The sequence below is a fragment of the Emydura macquarii genome, unplaced genomic scaffold, assembly GCF_026122565.2.
Source record: "Emydura macquarii macquarii isolate MOO-44397 ecotype Brisbane River unplaced genomic scaffold, CSIRO-AGI_Emac_v2 contig_480, whole genome shotgun sequence".
In the NCBI taxonomy this organism is placed as follows: domain Eukaryota; kingdom Metazoa; phylum Chordata; order Testudines; family Chelidae; genus Emydura; species Emydura macquarii.
Genome location: NW_027130617.1, coordinates 768,574 through 790,000, shown reverse-complemented (window position 1 = coordinate 790,000; position 21,427 = coordinate 768,574). Strand labels below are relative to the sequence as shown.

Sequence of the window (21,427 nt, the reverse complement as noted above, 5' to 3'; positions counted from 1 at the left end):
TGACACCAGCGAAGGAAAGTCTAAAGAAACACAAGGCACTCACAATAACAGTCTCCTGGGGGACTGAAGACAGACAACAGTGTCCAAAAGCGAGTGATGTTGGCCATGGCTTTCAGGACATGTGCAAATTCAATGCATTTCCCTAGGCAGCATATTTAAGTTCTTATGTGGCTCTCATCACCATAACATCCAAAGATAAAATTTTCAAAAGCACCTAATACCTACTGGCATTCAATGAGATGTAAGCACATAGGAGCTAAAGTCTCATTGAAAGTCAGTGGGACTTAAGCATTTAAGTAATTTAGACACTTCTGAAAATTTTACCCAAAGTGCCTATTAGGAGGACCGATGGAGCTCCTGTCACAATCTTCAGTTGCCCTTCCCCAGCAAAACTCTCATGGGGGATACATGGAAATGCCACCCTACTGGGGCAACTAGGTACAGTCTGGAACCCCTAGGCTAGGGGGAGTAATGGCAGCCAAGAAATTTTGCTTCTCTCTACTGCCCATCATGCTTTCTTTAAATTAAGACATACTTCAATTTGAAGACTGGGTAAAGCTATTGCAGTGCAGCCAGACTTACTCCATGCTTAGTTTTTCCACTTTTCAGTCTATCACAGTCACTCAGACCAAAATGCACTTCTGCACTGCCCATCATGCAAGAACATTCTACATTAGAACATTTCTAAGATAGTGTAGTGTACTCCACAATTCTACAGCTGCAGACTTCGTACAGGGAGATTTTAATAGACCAGTAAAAAACTAGGGACCACTACCGATAGTGTAATATTAATTATCAGACTTGTTGCTATACAGCCATATAGCAGCCAAAATCTATAGGCCTTTTTGGAGGCCTGTGTATCAGACTTAGCCTTAGCATGACTAACCCAGGAGGGCAGCCTCTTGCTCAACCTTTGTGTGACCCTGCACCTAAAGTCTCTGTTGGAAGTGCTGGGGGGGGGGTCTGTGTTTTAGAGGAAAATCCCCAAGAAGTTTATCCATATTTACCCTCTGGAAAGTGTTTGTCAGGGCCTCAAGGTATGCAGACTTTGCAAGAACACATCTGGCTAATTAGTAATCTGAGGAAACCTCTTGCCTAGCTTTTGAAATTGCTTGCCTAACAAGTCTTTTTACTGATGTGTTATTACCTACTAACAAGAATAAATAAGAAGGGAGAAATTTGGGTTAGTTCTTCATGGACGCATACTGGGGTTTCCACCAGCAGATGGAAGACTGGCCATCAGAACACTGCCAGTGTACCACTCGAGAACCACACCCAACTTCGGTATTGAGGGTAGGGGGAGTTTTACTAACATGTTGCGGACATGTGTAAGCGCTTAGGACTAAATAAAGTATGGCTTTAAGTGAGAACGCTCTTGTATTGTACTATTTGTGCCAGCCATCTATCGATTGGACAACCATATCTCCACTGATTTATTTCCTGACAATATTTAATAAGAATAAAATTACCAAGAGCTTTGAGTCGAAAGAACCCCGGGTAACAACTTAACTGGAGAATCCACACAGCTGAAGAATTACGTCATGAAACTCTAAGCTTTCATTTTATAAAAATTAAGTTTCTAGCCCTTATGTTAATGGGCTAGAAGAAAATCTCCCAAATGTGACTGAAACTAGAACAGATTAAATGTTTTCTCCCTAAATTTGCAAAGAGCCTGAAAGGGCAGTTCAGACATATGAACTGATCTCATTCATCTCAGTGAATTACCTATCATTGTTGGGTATCAGAGTGAACTATGTTGATATTTAATTTATTTAGCTGGATATTTCTGCTAAAACAATCAGTAAATGTACATCCCTCACAGCACCAAACTGCTCCCCAATAATTTACCATATGTGGTACTGAGGCCCAATTCTTCCCTGTCCAAAATCTCCAACTTCTCTTCCTTCCCCCTCCACACAGTTTCTATAATGCAGTTATGCCTTTTTAGTATAAAATTCTACAGCACACTGACAATTTGAAAAAAATTAAAGAGTAGTGTAATATAAAATCAACTTTAAAGCCAATTAATTAGCAAGGCATAGTGTCTGGATTGCATTACTTGTGTTAATATTTAATTCAATAAAACCCTACATTTTCTTAAGCATATCTGAAACTACAGTAAATCTCAAGTCTGCTGTATGGAATCTGTCTATCCTAGGTACTATATGCCCCCCATTACCACAATATCTGAGCACCTCACAATCTCTGATGCATTTATTTGACAAAAAAGTCAAAGCCAGGAATTGAACAGGTCTCCTGAACTGCAGGCAAGTGCCCTAGCCACTGGATAATCTTGCCTCTCCACTGTAATATCCAAGAGCTTTGCTGCTGAAAGTTATTTCTAACTTTCCCTAGGGTACAAAAGCTTTTGCTTATAAGTTTACTTGCTCTGTAACTGTCACAGAGAGACATTGCCCTTTAAGAGGGAATAGGGCCCACTGTACCTGACATATTATCTGCTGCCCAGTTGGGTTGATGGGAAGGCACCTGGGCCATATAAAGGAGAAGCCACGAGCAGGAAAGCAGGGGAAAGGTTCCTGAAACAAACAACTGGAGGAACAGAGTCCAGAAGTACAGACCCCAGGAGGTAACCCTCATTATCTCAAGGGGAGAGACTGAGCAGAGTCTGGAAAGGACTGATACATACGTTTGCCTAGTGAAGAAATTTAGAGCTAGACAAACCTTGGGAACAGAGATTGTGCCCTGCAGAAGACTGGGACAGAAGAGATTTTACTTTGGGGGTTTTTTATGTTAACAAACCAATCCCCAAGAAAGGGGGTTGTTATTGGACAAAACGTTCTGTAGATTACTTCTGTGAACTTTGGAAAGGGAAACTGAGGAAGGGCACCACACAACCACCTAAAGCCATGAAGGGGCACTCAGAAACCAATCAACCCTATAGTCATATTGTAGATCCTACTAATTTATTTATAGGCAAGGAAGGATTAGATTTTTATTGGTAAATGTCAGTAAACATTGATTTCTCCATACAAACACAAACTGACAAAAATATTTCCATCGATAACTGAATTTACAGACAAGCAAAGAAATAAAAATGCTACTTGAGAACTTCTTAGAGTTTAATTTAAGGAATTTACTTTGTATATTTTGACGTGATGTTGACAATTGTGTTTTAAGAATTACAAAACTAACTTTTTGAATCTCAACATCTTCTGTCATTAAATAATTGCCTGGCCCTCTCTACAATTCCCTGCAACTTTGAAAAATTAAAAGATAAATTTTAAAAATGCTTAAAAACAAACAAATATTGTCAGTCAAAATTATAAAATTAAATTCTGACAGGTTTATTTACTTACCTTGAATGTGGAAAGGAGCTTCCAAATAAACTAGGACTGAATCTCGACCCCATATGGTTGAACATACTTCTTTCTTTTTTTTTAAATCAGAACTAAGAAGTTCTAACAATAATTATCAGTTTCCTGTGATTAAAGTAACTTTGTTTACATTTTGAACATAATGTATAGTGTAACAACCCAAAGAATTAGAAGCAAGAATCACAGGTGTCAACTCTCCCAGACACACAATTATCCCTTAATTGTTGCGTCATGTCTTGTTTATACTAAGCTATAACCTACTACTATTTTTGCTGCTTCTAAATTACCAAGATATTAATACCACTATCTTAAGGGTGCAATAATTAGCTTGGCTTACAGGGTTCATATTTTTAACCTCAAATACATTTATTTTAGAGTTTGTTTTCATGTTAGTTAATCATCATAATTATGTTACAGAAATGTTCTGAATTTCAGATATAAAGTGTGCATCCAGCTCACAGAAAAAATAATGGTAGTTAAAAGATGAAAATAATGTCACTACATGATTTTTTCTAAATATGACTTCTGGCAAAGTGTTTAGGATTCCCTCTCCTATTGAAATGCAATGTAGTCAGCAAAGTTCAGGTATAAGACTACCTCAAAATCTCAAACCTAGAGGACACAGCTTCGCAAACATATCCGATCATCAAGTCTTCCTCTTAAATCTCAATCTCATCAGTCCCAGAATTCATAAATTATACAGCTAGAAGGGAACGTGATCAACTGGCCTGACCTCTGATATAACACAGGCCACAGAACTTCTCTGAATTAAATTCCTGCTTGAACTAGAGCAACTTTTAGAAAAGCCTATCTGATCTTGATTTAAAAATTGCCTATGGTGGAGAATCCACCATGACCCTCCATAAACTGTTCCAATGGTTAATTACCTTTCACTGTAAAAATCTGAGCTTTATTTTTTGAGTCAATTCTACTGTAGCCCTATAATACTCCTCGTTTAAAGAGGACAAAAAGAAGAGCAATTGTCTATGTAGAACCTGGCTTGGAACAAAGTACTGGCTGTGGTGTATTGGGAATATATCTCTGTACAATTTATGAATCTTTGTGAAATTATGAACCCTATATGTCTGTCAGGCTTCAAACTCCATTTTGAATGTGCAGGCACAGCTTTAAAACTGGCAGAAGATGAACCAAATTAAGAACAAATGTTAGTTTCTTCTGTTAGGGAAGATATCAGATGGGGTACTGTAAGAATTAGTATTAGGCCTGATCTAATTTAGCTCCTCATTAATAATGCATTTGGCATTACTGAGAGAGGTGTTGCCAAAAACTTTGAGGACAGAAGCATATATCATGATTAAATTTAGGACTGGAAAATGACTCACTGATGAAAATATCAATTCAGAAATCTGATAGTAAATCAGAATTTGAAATTCTTTGCTTTCGAGTGGAATGCAGGAGATACAAGAATGCCTGGTATCAAAGAAGGCAGAGACAACTGGAGTTTCCCAGAAATATAGGAGCCCATCCTTTTATCCCAACTGACAGATCTGATTCTGCCTCCTTTTCAACCAAGGAGGAAAATCCATCATTGGAACAGTAAGCCATTATGAGTTTCAGAATATGCAGACTCCAGTATTAGTCTGCATTTTCTTAATTAAAAAAATCTTAATTTACAAAATAAGTTTGCACACTTGTTTCATCAAGATAGTTGTAAGGAATATGCATATAGTCAAATAATATTTTTAATTGATAACTGTTCTGTACTCTAGGATCTCCTGGATAGTTATATAGAAGCACCAGAATGCTTTATTTTTAGCCTCACAGCTGCTCCAATGCAGGCATTGAAACAAAGGAAAGTTCTACTAAAATACAATACTGAGTACCAAAATAAAGACCTGGCACAAAACTTATGTATAAGGATAAGATTACATCATGGAGGTCACAGATTCCATAACTTCCAGAGACCTCTGTGACATTTTCCCCTCAGCCCCCAAGCGACAGGCCAGAACTGTTAGTCCAGTGGAGATCCTCTCCGCTGTCAGCCGCCATTGAGCCCCCAGCCACTACAGGTGGGGGGGGGGGGGGGGCCGGCAGCTCTCAGCCACCATGGGTATGGGGTGACCTTGGAGCTCCAGCTTCCCGTTGCCAGCGATGGCTGATGGCAGGGGGTCCCGGAGCTGTCAGGCGCGGCGGGCAGCAGGGGAGCCCAACAACCCCAAGCCATGGTGGGGGTGATCCCGCAGCCATCAGCCACTATGGGTGGCGAGGGCGGGGGGGACCCCACAACCATCAACTGCTGCAGGTGGCCCACAGCCTCCAGCCTCAGCGGGACCCCACAGCCCCAAGCTGCCACAGGCAGACTTCCAGTTATCAGGGGACCAGGACCCCAGAGCTACCGTGCTTAGTGGGGGGACCCCAGAGCTCAGACTTTTACTGAAAATAACCATGACAAAATCTTACCCTTATGTATATTATCAGAAACTTCAGAACAACAACATGTTGCCACGTAACCTTTATTTCAGGCTAACGCTTGAAAGAAACAAACATTTATCAGTTATGGTCCTGGTTCTACAAAGAATTATCCAATTGTTTAACTTTACTGTGAGGAGTTCTCTTGACTTACATGAGACTCCTCACAGTGCATAAAGCAAAGCACCTTTATAAGTTTTTACAAGATCAGAGCCTAAGAATGCTGTTTTCCAAAGGTTTTTTAAAAATGTTATTAACAGGAGCAACATTTTTAGAAGGTTAACAAGCAGTATGCCTACTTTATCTACTGCCTTTGTTTGAGTCATACCGTCCACCCAAATGCAAGGGTGGCTAAACGTGTCTCACATCCCACTGTTACAGAGCTACTGTAACTGGGAATTTCCCTTGCCTATTTTCAACAAGCGAAGGCACTAACCCACGTGCAATCCCAGTGGGAAGTGTAAGAACAGAAGGTGCAAAGGAGCAATTTGAAATAAATCTGCTCACTCTGCTATAATTTGGAAATGTATGGTGTTTAGCAGCTTCATATCTCCTAGGAAAACAATTACTCTCGTTTTTGCCTCCCACCACCATTCCAACCTTTCCTAGTTTGGGACTCAGTAGAAAGCAAAAACGAAAGCCACTTTTTTTCTGTGAAATACAGAGCTGGTAGTCACTGCATTTCAAGGTAACTAAAGTGATATCAAATTTCTTTATGGCTTCTCTTTCTCCATAAATGCCTTCAGACAGAAAAATCCAAATTAAACAGTCCAATATCCAAAGACACCTGGTCTCATAACATTTCATCTGATTTTTTCACCACTGATGACTAGTTATGTGATTCCACGTGAGTAAGTAGATTAAGATAATCAACTATTATACTGAATACCACACTAAACTCATTAAATGATGTAAAAACCTACCCTCTTGCAATGGCATTGAATAATGAAGAAGAAAAAATATTGAATTTCAACAGTAATCTTTTGGAATTTGCTCAGTTTGTTAATTTTAACATCATCTTCCATTTACTAAATCTGTTAGTTCCTACTCTTAATGACTATTAAAATAAAGTACCTGTGGTTGAAATTGTGGAACAGGAGGGCCTTGCATGCCTTGTGACTGTTCATCCATTGTACCAAACAGGGCTTTTTATGTTCTGCAAAAATAATATATGTATATTCATTAAATTGCAATTCAGTTCATGTTTTTATTCACTGTACTTCTTACTACTGTGCTTGAATTATAACGCTGCAATTAAATTATTTTACTGAACTTCAGTCCACAATTAATTCACTGTTAGAATAATTTTCTCATTTATATGCTTTACTTTGCAACTATTAAAACATTTTAGCACTTCTTCTGGAAGAGTAAGGAGATTTTCTGGTTTTTGTTTTAAAGGACCATTTAAAAAAAAAAAAGAAGAAATTCCATCATGCATTCACCACCCCACGCCAACACCATGAGTCACCAGCAGGTTTAAACCTCGGACAGTCAGATCCATCCATAAACCTCTATTACTTGAGCAAAACAAGTAACACCATTAGATGAAGGCATAATACCTAGTCATTCTCTGTATGCACCAGCCACATAAAAGTAGACATGACACATATTTGCAAGATGGTTTCAAAAGTACTTGCTAGACAGAATATCTTGGCCCTGGGGACAGGAATGTGGTAGAGTGGCTAAAAGAGGTGACAGAGTTAGGGCTTCTGGGTGCTATTTGTTGTTTACATAGTATTCACTCGTTTTTGAATTTCATAGGAGTAGACCCATTTCAGAGACACCACAATCAAACATGTACATTCATTGTTCTAATTTAGATCTGCCATATTAGGGGCCTGATTTTTTTCCCCAGCTATGCAACTGTTTACTTGTTACCAGATCTGTAAAATGCAAAGAAGAATGCTTTCCTGCATCCTAAGGTAGGGGTATGAAATCTCAAATAATATGAAGAGTGCAAAAGGCACACAATTGTTGACAATGAAAGATAGGAATGGGTAGATTTTAAAACTCAATGTGTCCTGGTTCCCAGCCCAATGCTCCCTTACCTAGGCTAAATGGTATTTTATTAAGAGAAAGCATCAAAAGCATCTGTTTTGCCTATATCCCCTGTGAAGCTCTCTCTCTGATCATATTGTATGGGTGTCATTTAAAACGTTCGTTGTGCCTGGAAGTATATACAACAACGCACATTCATATAATTAAAAGACCGGAAGTTGATCGTGTTCTACCAAACATGAACAAAAAGAGATTTCAGAAGCTTCTAACTTGGCCAAATCTGGAAGAATTTTCATAGGAACAGCAAAAGTCATTTCTCTTTCACTTGAGAACCATTCCCTTCTCAAATGTCAAGTTCCTACTACAAACCATAGATGCACTAAAGTCGTTTTGTAAATACTGATCTGGAGAGTGTTTTAGCATTGGGATAGCTACCTGTTCGCCTCCCCGCCCGCCCCCCACCGACTAATCTCATTCTGGACAACAACTCGTTGCCTAACCCTTTAAAAAAAATTCAAATCAAGACAGAGAACAAGCATTGAAAATTTCAATCCAAATAGCTGAAGCTAAGGCAACAGAAAAAGAGGCTTACAACGGAAAGCAGTAAGCAGCCTTAACCAAAGGCATCGCCTATAATATACTGCATATATCAATTTTCCATTAAGAGGAGGCAGTTGCAGTGAAGTTTTATTTATGTAAGCATAGTCTGAAGCATTTAAAAGCACTATAAGCTTTAATATTGTATCTTCATCTTTATACACTCAAGCTAATTATGGGTTTCAAGGTTTTTTTCATGAACAAGTTTTATATTGTATATTGGTCATTTTATTATCCGGGTGTTTTAATAAATTTGACTAGGCCAGAAGAAAAGACTCTTTGTTTAGAAAGGATAGCATCCAGGCTCAATACAATATAGATAGGAATACAATAATAAGTAACTTTAATGAAGTTATTTATCCTTCAATTAAGCTTAATAAATATCAAGAAAATCTTGCTTAGCAAAAACAGTTTTCTTCACTTAATCCACCTACTAACTAAAACAAGCTTTAAAACAGAGATTATAAAAAAGTATTACCTCCAAACTAAAACACACATTTCAAGAAAACTTTCCAGGAATGTTTTTAGAGAATTTGAAAAGAGTATATTAGGATTAATTCCTCACTTACTAGCTAAGAGGTGTTTTTTGTTGTTTTTTTTTAATCACCTCTCTTTCAATCTCAAATATTATAGAAAAGTTCTAACAAAGAGCTAATGTTCACAGTTACGTAATCATCCTTGAAGTCCTCCACATCATGATGATAATGTTAACAAAAAAATGTTTTTTAAATTGTCACAATGATAATACAACAGCAGCTTTACAGGGTGTAAAATACCCCAGTACAGCTCTTCTAAAAGTATTATATATTAACCTTCACTTGCTGATATATTAAAAACAATCCATAAATTCAAGCTTGTTGACTAATATATGCTAGCGAGGATATATATATATATCATAGTATATGCATTATTCACACTGATGCAGCATGTTAAATGTAGACTTGCCCTAAGTACGAGTTAGGGAAGTACCTTTATCAACCCATACCTGGAATGCTAGTATTGAAAGCAAAGACAAGAAAGAACAGAACAAGTTAGTAAACTGGAACAAACTGATCGGTTGGATTTTAGTGACATGTAAAGAGATGTGTGTAACTTGTAAAATCACCATATAAATGACATTGGCTGAAATGTGTAACTCTGGGAGCACAACTTACACGTAAGGTGGACCTAATACTGCTGTACAAGATGGCTTCCTGGAGTCTAGTATCCATCATATAGATTATAGCAGTGTTTCTCAATTGGGGTTCCGCGGGAACACCATTAGGGTTCCGAGAGCAGCTGTTCTCCGCGCCGCCGAGCGCAGCTGTTCTCCGCGCCGCCGAAAAAGGGTTGATGTTCCGGATTTTTCAGCGGAGTGTATCGAGTGTAAGGAAAATGTAAGTGAGAAATGTTGACCCAGTTGTTTGAAATTTGTTATATAATTTGCTTATTTCGACTTTTTTTTGGCCCCATATGTAAAAATACTGTTAAGAGTTTGGGGGGTTCTGCAATTATTTATCGAGTTCAAAAGGGTTCCGTGGCCAAATTTAATTGAGAAACACTGGATTATAGAACCATTTTCCTGTACTGTATTATTATTATTGGCTTTAAATAATAAACCTGACTGACACTGGTTATTTGGCCTCTTGAATATATTTCATAACGAACCAAAGTGTGGTCAAGCAAATGACTATACGATTTATCAACAAGCTTGAAAATTCATACCAGTAAGAAATATGCAGGAACAAAAGTAAAGATCAGGATTGATGTAAAAGTAATAAATTATTGATTATACTTAGCTAGTTATAATTTTCTCAGTCACCATTTTAAAAGCTTTATTCATATAGGTTTGAGACAGAATCAGATGCTAAGTACTTGTATTAATATCGAACATTTTAGTTGGAGGGAACAAAAGATTTTTCTACAAATCATTATAAAAATCAGACCATAAATGTATATGTATAACCTAAAAACATTTTCCCAGTTTAAAAAAAGTGTCAACCACCAAAGGTATGTATTTTTCATTAAATTATTGTATATTTCCAAACCATTTCCCTATCTAAAGTTTTAAAAGTTTGGTTTGGCTTCAAATTAACCAGAAAAGTTCTTCATGCCACTCACAGAGTACCAGCATTATATACCATAGCTTTCTTCTAGAAATCTTTAAGTTTCCAGAAATCCTTCCCGTAAAGACCAAGAACAGAGTGACTAGGCAGAAGTGCTATTTTCACCTCTTAATTCTAAAAGCACAGGTAAATCTGTTTTAGATCCTCAGGATAGATACACTTCTTGAGGTTTTTTGTACTGAATTTCAGTAACAGTTAATTAACACACGCTATGGAGGGGGAGATTACCTTGAACTGGAGGAAGTATAGCTTCTAATGTCTGAAACAATCATCACTGGGCAAAGGGATGAGGAACAAAATGGAGAGTACAACTTTAACCTGGTAGCAACATCAGCAATTAAATGAACAGGAGTTGCTAACCCTTCTATATATAAATACTATGATAATTACAGGAAAATCGAAGCCCTAGGGTTATTGGTAATAGACAAAGTCTGAAATCCCAAGGGCAGGGTTAAATATTGGTTTTGGCCTAACAGTAATCATTTCTCAGGAATGACACATTCCTGATCCCATTTTCACTCCCTTATTTGAAGAAGTGAGCCAGTATCATTGCACTGGTGGTATCCAGCCATACTAATCCCATCTCCCTGTGGCTGTTTCAAACCAAACAGACTGTTGGGACTCAATCTTTTTTCTCCCTATTCTCAGCATTTCTGTACAACTACTGAACAGTTTTGGAATGCTAGCTGCAATTAATGCAGAGATGAATGAGATCTGAAGGACATTCTAAACAGTACTTTCAAGGGGGTGAAACTCATCCTTACAAGAAGAATCAAACACCAAGATGTGGAGAAAAGATGATGTGGGGGAAAAAAACAGCTCGAGGAATTGCTCAATCTGTTAATGAGAGAGTCTTTACTAATCATCTGCAAAATTTCATGATAGTCCTGGCCCCCTGCCAGGAGAAGACACTGAGAAATTGTTAAGATTTCTAAAAATATTAGAATGAATATGGTGATAAAACTGGAAAATTGCTGGCAGCTGCTGTTTGTTCCAAAACACTTGGCAGTCAGACCCTGTTATTTAAAAAGCCTGACAAGGCCAATACTGGCAATTCCTTGCAGGATATGTAACATCTTTCATTTGTATTTTGCAGTGGGTTAGACTAGTCACAGTACAGCGGTAGCATCCACTGAAAAATTAGGTCTTTGTCTGGTTAAATCACTACAGAACATTGAAAAGCCTTGATTAAGTCTACCAAGGTCTTTAACACCATAGTTGTCTTGCAATCAGACAAATCTCGGGGATAACCCAAGTCTCAGATTGTGTTTTAAAAATCCATTTTTTCCTGTTAATTCTTCATTCTAACAGTCCTTTAACCACTGTAACAGATCCAAGAATCTCTTTAAAAGTGTGACAGATGTCGTGCTATTTACAAAAACAGAACCTTTAAATAACCCGTTATTGATACTGTGCCAATCATTTTCACTAACAGGGACATCGAAACTTTCTCTGACTTTGCTCCAACGACCTTTCTTTTAGGGCTTGTCTACACTTACCTCCGAGATTCGGCGGCATTCGACAGGAGTCACGCTGGCTACGCAAAAAACGTGCGTAACTCCCATTGACTTCTTTGCTTCTCTTCTGCACGCCGTCTACACTGCACTGCGCCAACGGGAACCATGTTGAGAAAGTGGTCTTAATACGTCGATTTCTGGATCGACTAAGTGGGTCTTCACTGACCACTCAGTCGATCCAGAGAAGTCGATCTGATGGCGGCGACTTTGCTGCCGTCAGTGTAGCCATAGCTTGAGTGTTCTTTACCAGTTTGGCTTTAGTGACTGGATTTGACCACTATATAAATCTGAAAGAATGAGAATTTTATTTTCCAAATTTGCTTTAAACAGTGGCACTAAAACTGGGCTGCCCTTTGTTAGCACACCTTTCCTACAGAGCTCATAGATCAAAGTTAAAAAGGTTTATCTCAAAAATCTCACTGCATACAGAAAATACCTTTAACATCACCGTTCTTCTTACTATAATAACAGAACTTTAAACAGATAATGCAGGGAAATATAACCACATGGTTATGCTCTTAACAATTTTACTGAAGTGGAGGCTCAAAACGCCTGCCTTGATACAGAAACTTTGCTGTTTCTATGGAACAAAGTATCATAATACATGCTGGATACTTATTTGGTTAAATACAATTATATTTTAAGCCAAGTCCACTGTCTCTGAAACAAGACTATTATTCAGAAATGTTGAAGAAACAGAACTACTGCAGTTTTCCTTCTAGGATGCAAAATAATCAAGGATTTTATTTCTGGGTCTGTCACTGATTACCTTTGTGATCTTAGACAAGTTATTCAACTGCTCCATGCCTCAGTTTCCATGTTACTAGGGTCTCATAAATTTATTTTATAAGCCAAAAACCAACCACTGTGTGGGTACTAAATTTCTCTTTACATACACAAAGCTACAATATTTACATACTAAGTGATCTTATGACTCAAATACCCAGTTCACTAATCTGACTCTTAAAAAAATTGAGAGTGCAAAGCAGAAAGAGCTCCTAATATAGCAACCATATTTCTTTCGAGCTGTTTAGAATATTTCAGACATCTTTTCCAAAATATCTGGCCTTCTCTCTTTATAAAATAATGCTTAAAAAATTGTGAATCAGAATTAAGAGCATCCACAGAAAGCACAATCTTCAAGGTTGCTTTATACTGAAACATTGCTTGGGAGTGACAAATACAGATATATGTCCTCACTGACAAGTTAACTCAGGCTATTACTTGGATGGCATTGCTCCATACCCCATTCCTGAGTGTAACCATCAAGCTTAATATTCGTATGGCTGTGGCTGATCTAGTTTGATTTTATGTTTTCCCCACTGAGGTTAATATTTCCTGAGCTTGTTTTTGTGAAAGAAGAAAGGCTTTTGTTGTAGATAAAGGCCTCCTTCTATTGCTTTTTATGTCTGTACACCTTACATATTATCTGGATATCTGATCCAGCTCTGGCAGGTTATCATTACGTGCTGTCTTTGCCCCAAAAAACAAGGTTACTTACCAGTAACTGTTGTTCTTCGAGATGTGTTGCTCATATCCATTCCAATGTAGGTGTGTGCGCGCCCAGTGCACAGATTCCCGGAACTTTTTCCCTAGCAAGCCCCACATGGCCAGCTCAGGTGCCCCCTGGAGTGCCGCGCTCATATCGCAGTATAAAGGGCACTGCTGACTCCGCGGGTCCCCAGTCCCTTCTTTCTGCCAACTCCGACAGTGGGGACGGGGGGTGGGTTTGGAATGGATATGAGCAACACATCTCGAAGAACAACAGTTACTGGTAAGTAACCTTGTTTTCTATCTTCGAGTGATTGCTCATATGCATTCCAATGTAGGTGATTGAGTAGCCATACCTTGGAGGAGGGTAGGAGTTATTGGTGACCTGCTCTTGACAGCACGGCTCTGCCGAACCCCGCATCTTCCCTCGCCTGTTCCACGATGGCGTAGTGCGACGTGAACGTATAGACTGACGACCAGGTCGCTGCTCTGCAGATGTCCTGCAGGGGAACCCGCTCCAGAAAGGCTGCGGAAGAGGCCTGGGCCCTAGTGGAGTGTGCTCTTACCGCACCTGGGAGGGGTACCCCTGCCTGCTCATAGCATGCTCTAATGCAGGCAGTAATCCAGTTGGAGATTCGCTGGGTGGAGACAGGTGAGCCCTTCATCCTATCCGTCACAGCTACGAAGAGCTGTGTCGATTTCCGAAAAGGCTTGGTCCGCTCGATATAGAAGGCCAGGGCTCACCTGACATCCAGCGAATGTCCTCTCCTTTCCTCCTCCGACCCATGGGGTTTTGGAAAGAACACAGGAAGGAAAATGTCCTGGTTACAGTGGAACTGAGAGACCACCTTAGGCATAAAAGCCGGGTGAGGTCGCAGCCGGACCTTATCCTTATAAAAAACCGTGTAGGGGGCTCCGAGGTTAACGCCCTCAGTTCGGAGACCCTTCTGGCCGAGGTAATAGCCACTAGGAAGGCTACCTTCCACGATAAGAGGAGAAGGGAGCATGTGGCTAGGGGCTCAAAGGGGTGACCCATCAGTCCGTTGAGGACCAAGTTGAGGTCCCAGGGTGGCACCGGGTCCCGCACCTGAGGGAAAGTCCTCTCCACCCCTTTTAGGAACCTCACCGACATTGGGTGAGAGAAAAGGGAGCGGCCCTCCATGGGTTGGTGGAAGGCCGAAATGGCCGCTAGGTGTACCTTGAGGGAGGCCAAAGCCAGGCCCTGCAGTTTAAGCTGCAGTAAGTACTCCAAGATAGCCTGTATAGGTGAGAGGCTTGGGTGTAACCCTCTCGCTTCTGCCCACTCCGAAAACCTCCGCCACTTAGCTTTATATGTTACTTGCGTGGACGGCTTCCTGCTGCCCAGGAGGACCTGTTGAACCTGTATAGACCAGGCTCTCTCTCCCTCCGTCAGCCACAGAGTCTCCAGGCGGTGAGGTGGAGGGAGTCCAGGTCGGGGTGCAACAATCTCCCATGGTCCTGGGAGATTAGGTCGCATCGTCTGGGTAGCGGAATCGGTTCGGTGATGGAGAGGTCGAGCAGCATGCTGTACCAGTGCTGTCTCGGCCACGCTGGGGCGATCAGGATGATGTTCGCCCTGTCCCTCTTGATTTTGAGGAGGACTTGGGGCAGGAGCGGGACGGGGGGAATGCATACATCAAGTTCCCTGTCCAGGGTATTAAGAAGGCATCGGACAGAGAGCCCGGCTCACGACCCCTGAGCGAGCAAAACCTCGGGCATTTCCTGTTCCCGGCTGTAGCGAACAGGTCTAGACGGGGAGTACCCCACCGTTGGAAGATGAAACCCACTATGTCCTGGTGTAAGGACCATTCGTGGCGGGGAGAAAAGGATCTGCTGAGGCGGTCCGCCTCGCTGTTTCGTACCCCCGGGAGGTGAGAGGCAGAAAAATGAAACCCGTGCCTTACCGCAAAGTCCCATAGGCGAATAGCTTCCTGGCAGAGTGCCAAGGAGCGTGCCCCCCCCCTGCCTGTTCACATAGAACATGGCTGCCGTATTGTCTGTGAGGACTTGGACTACCCTGCCCTTCAGGAATTGAAGGAAGACCTTGCAGGCCAACCGGACCGCTCTGAGTTCGCGTACGTTGATGTGCAGAGCTCTCTCCTCCGGTGACCAAAGCCCTTGGGTGCCCTGGTTGTGAGAAATGTGGGCTCCCCATCCCCGATCGGATGCATCCGTGATGAGCGTCACAGATGGGATAAACTCTCTGAAGGGAACGCCCGTCATCACTTCCCTCGGGTCCCTCCACCAATCGAGGGACGACAGCACCTGTGGGGGAACCAGGACCATTCTAGTCAGAGAATGCCTGTGCGGTACATACACCGAAGCCAACCACCTCTGTCGTGCCTCAATCGTGCCAGTCTTACTACGTATGTAGAAGCTATCATATGTCCCAACAGCTGCAGGCAATGCCTGGCTGTCGTCATGGGGGACAGGTGGAGATTAGATATGATGGCTGCCATTGCCTCAAATCTCGTTTGAGGGAGGAAGGCTCTGGCTTGTGCCACATCCAACTTGGCTCCAATAAACTCTATACATTGCACCGGAGTGAGTGTGGACTTTTGCTCATTAATAAGCAACTCCAGTCTAGTGCACAACTCGCGTGTGAGGAGCAGACTATGTCTCACATGAGAACTTGACTTCCCCCTGATCAACCAATCATCCAAGTAAGGGAAGATTTGAACGCCGCTACGGCGCAGGTGGGCCACCACCACGGCCATACATTTAGTAAACACCCTGGGAGCTGAGGAGAGCCCAAAGGGTAGGGACCGAAATTGATAATGGTGTCCCGCTACCACAAACCTCAAAAACCGCCTATGGGCAGGCAATATTGAGATGTGAAAGTATGCATCCTTTAAATCAAGGGCGGCATACCAATCCCCTGGGTCAAGGACCAGAATGATTGCGGCGAGGGAGACCATACGAAACTTAATACGCCTAATATACTTATTCAGGCGACGTAGATCCAGAATGGGTCTAAGGCCTCCCTTCGCCTTGGGGATTAAGAAATATCTGGAGTAAAATCCCCGGCCCTTTTCGGCCACTGGGACTTTCTCCACCGCCCCCAGCATGAGGAGCGACTCAATCTCCTATACTAGGAGTTGAACCTAGGCCGGATCCCCAATGGGGGACAGCCTAGGAGGGGTGTTGGGGGGGGAGGCTGTGAGCTGGAGGTTGTAACCCCTTGGCAATCACCTCCAGGACCCACCGGTCCGTAGTAATGGCTTCCCACTCTGTAAGAAAGGGGCGAAGCCTATCCGCAAACGGCCGGTCAAGATCCCAGACAGAAGGAATGGTACCACCCTCCTGCTCTGGGTCAAAATCGTTTATTAGAATTACCCCCTTTAGCTGGCCCCTGCTGGCCCCCCGCAGAGGACCCCTGACGGCCTCCTCTGCTGGGACCGCGGTATCGCTCACGACCTCTCCTCTGCTGGGCGGGTCGAGGAGCCGGCCTGGGCGGGGGTGGTGGTGGCCTCTGGGCCTGAGGTCTGGACTGCTGTCTGGAGGCCTGGGGGGTATACAACCCGAGGGACTTCAGGGTGGCCCGAGAGTCCTTGAGTGCATGTAGTTTGTCGTCTGTCTTCTCCGAAAACAGACCCAGGCCATCAAACGGCAAGTCCTGAATGGCCTGTAGAACCTCTTGGGTGAGGCCAGACGCTTGAAGCCACGAGCAGCGGCGCATCACGACCGCCGAGGCCATTGCTCTACTGGCGGTGTCCGCCGCATCGCTAGCCGACTATAGTGCAGCGGCTGCCACCGCGGCCCCCTCCTGGAATACTTTGGAGAAATCCGCCTCCTGGTCGGGGGTAGCTGGGATGCAAACCTCTGCATTGAGGCCCACAGGTTCTTATTGTACTTCCCAAACAGGGCCTGGTGGTTGGCTACTCTAAACTGCAGCGCCGCAGTAGAGTAGATTTTTCTCCCAAATAAATCCAGCTTACGGCCCTCCTTATCCTTGGGAGTGTTACCCTGGTTCCCCTGACGGTCCCTCTGGTTGGCAGCGTCGACCACGAGGGAGCTTGGCGCGGGGTGGTTATAGAGGAACTCAAACGGTTCCTTGGGGACATAATACTTCCGTTCCACCCCCGTGGAAGTGGAGGGCAGAGAGGAAGGGGTCTGCCAGAGCTTCCTCGCGATTTTCATGACATTGTCATGTACTGGCAAGGTCGCCCGTGATGGCCCCACAGAGCTCGAGGGCCCAAAGAGGGGGTCCTCCTCCTCAGACATGAGTTTAAACTCCATGCCCAAGTTCTCAGCAGCCCTTTTTAGGAGGTCTTGGTGGGCCCTGAAATCAAACAGGGGGCCCTTACGATCCCTGGCTGCTGCCTCGTCTGGCGACGAGGAGGAAGAGAGGGGCAGGGGTGTAGTGGAGGGTCCCTCCCCTGGGTCCGAATCCTCTGAATCCCGCTCTTGAATCTTAGGGGGAGGGGATACTGGGGGGGCCACCACAGATTGCAGCGACACTGAGCCTTGGGGCATAGGGGCATTCCAGGGTCCCCAATACGGCCACTGCCAAAGCCCCTGGGTCCACCCAGGGGCTTGCAGAGAAGGCTGATGCCTCACAGCCGTTGTGTCGCCGGAGCCTCCCGTACGTCGCTTATGTCGCCGACGTATGGAGCGGTCCGACGAGGACGACGGGGATCGGTGCCGACGTCTGCGGTGCCGGTGATACGAGGTCGGGGACGACGACGACGATGTAGCGGACCTGCCCCTGCGGCGAGAGGAATTGCAATGCCACTTACCCCCTCGGGACCGAGAGCGGTGCCGATGATGGCGACGCTGGGAGGACTCCGGTCGCCCCGCTGTCGGTGCCGGGCCCATCGGTGCCGGGCCCATCGGGGTCTCCGGATGAGAGCCGCTGCCTCTCGAGATGGCCAACGGTGACCGGGATCGGTGCCGGGACGGGCTCTGCACCGAAGATTGCGAGCCCGAATTCCGGTCCCTGCCGAGGTCAGAGCTGGACCGACGGCTCCGGCGATGGACTCGGGACCGCCCACGGTGCCGCGGTGCCGAGTCGCTCGACGACCTAGAGTCGGAGCTCGGAGGGGAGCCAGCGCTCTCCACCCTCCGTGACCGTCTGGAAGGAGACTTGGAGTGGGAACGTCTCCAACCACCGAGACCACCCAGCGCGGGTTTGCCTCGAGACGCGGGTCCCGTCTCCCTCGGCCGAGGGGGGGACAGAGGCGTGGGCATGGCCATGAGGGCTCGTGCCGCAGTAAACGCCTCTGGCGTCGACGGCCCTTGCGGGTGCACTCCCCCACCCCCAGGAGTCGGGGGAGACAACCCGCGCGGAGACCCCAGTGCCGGAGTAGACTCTACGGCCCTTGGCTGGGGCGTCTCTGTACTCCCTCCGCCCTGCGAGGGCCGGGGGGAGTCCTTAGGTGCGGCCAGGGGCCGTGCCGACTTCTTCGGCCCCTTCGCGGCTCGCTGCGGTGCCAAAAGCGGTGCCGGTGGGGGGGCGCTCCGCACCGACGACACACTCGGTGCCGATGGAGACCGGGACGGCTCAGAAGCTGGACGGAGCGCCGACTCCATGAGAATCGCCTTTAGCCTCGCGTCCCGTTCTTTTTGAGTGCGAGGCTTAAAGGACTTGCAGATTCTACACTTGTCTCGACGGTGTTCTTCGCCAAGGCACCGGAGACAGCAGTCATGCGGGTCACTAATAGGAAAGGCTTTAGTGCACAAAACACAGTTCTTAAAGCCTGTGGAACCCGGCATGACTCCCAGTAGAAAGGACCCCGTCCGGGGTTCTAACTTATCACTATAACTATAAACTAACTAACTCTATAACAACTATATAACAACAAACTTTGAAAACAGTCAAACAACTAGGGAATGAGCTACTTGCACACAGCAAGAGGCGATAGTTCCAGCAACCGTCACAGGCGGAAAGAAGGAACTGGGGACCCGTGGAGCCAGCAGTGCCCTTTATACCGCGATATGAGCGCGGCACTCCAGGGGGCACCTGAGCTGGCCATGCAGGGCTTGCTAGGAAAAAGTTCCGGGAATCTGTGCACTGGGCGCGCACACACCTACATTGGAATGCATATGAGCAATCACTCGAAGATAGAATATTGTTTCCAAATTTTTGTTTCCAAACAGTGTTTTGGGCAGAGGTTGAAATGGGATGATTCTTGGGGGTTCCGTAAGCCAATACTTTCTCCTAGATCTGTATCATGCTCCTGAATCTAAGCTTCAATATAAAAGAACTTGCTTCCAGCCCCTGTGATTGCTAAGAAACAGTTCAAAATGTGACCACATGTGACTGTCATTGTGATGTCTGCAACAGCCTGAAACGTCTGAACTGACTCCATCCATTGCAATGTGGTGTTATTTCTGATCCCTAATGATGGTGAGGATACAGATCAACATTTTTAACTGCTTTACTTTTACAGAGCATAAAAAACAGTGATCATGTTATAATCATAAAAATTCTGCATAATCTACTATTTATGATATCTCATTTTGGTGCCATTCACGGGCAGAGTTTGGTGAATACCATTACTGCTCCTCCCCCACATCTGCCCCTTGATTTCAGGTTATCATATTACAGACCATAGTAGCTATGGCACCTACTGCAGACAATGTGATAACCTGACATTTACAATACCTAAACACTTTATTTCACATTTCAGTATGCAAGAAGCCTCTGGGAAAGAATTACACTGTATGTGAAAGGGAGTCCTTATTAATATTACTGACTCAAACTGCCATATGAAAATGCCTATAAATGTTCCTGTCATTTTCAAAGAGCTGTCTTTTATCTCACAACCAGGCAGCCAGGCAAAGACAGACTAGAAGATAGCATGAAAACAGCATATGTCTGGCATTCATAGATTTTAGGGACAGAAGGGACCATTATGATCATCTGGTCTGACCACCGAATATACAGGACAAGCAGATTAAGAACAACCACGCCAAAACCAAACATCAAGTATTATGATGGAAATACAGTATTTGTTGATGGTGTACTGCATTTTGTATGCAAGTAACCACAATGTACATTCCTCTGCTCGGCCTCTGTACTGAGAGCTGCTTTTTAAAATAAAACCACAAACAGTCTCCTGCACACACCCGTAGCATTCTGTTATGTTGTGATTCAGGAACTAACTCCTCCTTTTAATCACAGAAAGGACATGAGAGCAGAAACTCAGATTCTATTTTCCTGAAATGTTATGGCCAGCTCTAACATGTTGGGCAACAATGCAAAATAAACATTAATGCATATTCTTAAGGCCTACTCTCAATAAAACCAAAGTTGCTTTATTATTTTCAACTATTTTGCCCAAATAAAGATTAGTACATTTTTGCTAACTTTGCCATCAATACATTTTTATATTATTTTTTGTTTTGTTTTTACCCATTGTTATACTCAAACACAAATCCTGCTTAAACCTACGTAGAGTCTTGGTGGGGGGAGGGAGAGAGAAATCAAGAAGATGTGGGGAAGGCCTCTTTTGCGACACCTTTTAGAGTATGCCACTGACATGCACGATCTTGGACAAGTCATTTCACCTATCTGTGCCTCAGTTTCTCCATATATATGGGGGAAATCCATACACTTGTGAAGCACAGCTCTGTTCCATGGTGCCTTTCTCCATGGCAGTACAGTGAGGAAGAGAGTTAGGGACGTGACAAGAGTAATGAAAAAAAACCCCATAGGCTTAACTCTCCTTACACAGAAGGTGTCCAGCGACACTCAACCTACTACTACTTAAAATGCACAGGCTGTAGAAGCAGCAGCAAGGCAGTTCCTCATCTACTCTGCCCTGGATTTTAAAGACTAGGAGGATAATGATTCCTTCCCCTCAACCAATTCCCTTCCATGCAAACATTATTTAGCCAATAACAACTAAGACCTAAATTCATCTTTTCACAAGGCCCAGAGTACTGTACCATAAGATGTAGTTATTTCATATAGCTAATATTTACTCTG

The 21,427-nt window shown here is 43.7% G+C and overlaps 1 protein-coding gene across 1 annotated transcript in view; it reads right to left on the bottom strand.

Annotated features, from left to right (window-relative positions):
• Positions 1-21,427, bottom strand: part of NEK7 (NIMA related kinase 7) — a 119,347-nt gene that overhangs the window by 76,498 nt on the left and 21,422 nt on the right. Inside the window, exon 2 of the mRNA XM_067538294.1 lies at positions 6,840-6,921. Coding sequence (XP_067394395.1) covers positions 6,840-6,896 — 57 coding nt within the window. The 5' untranslated portion in view covers positions 6,897-6,921. The remainder of the gene's footprint in view (positions 1-6,839; positions 6,922-21,427) is intronic.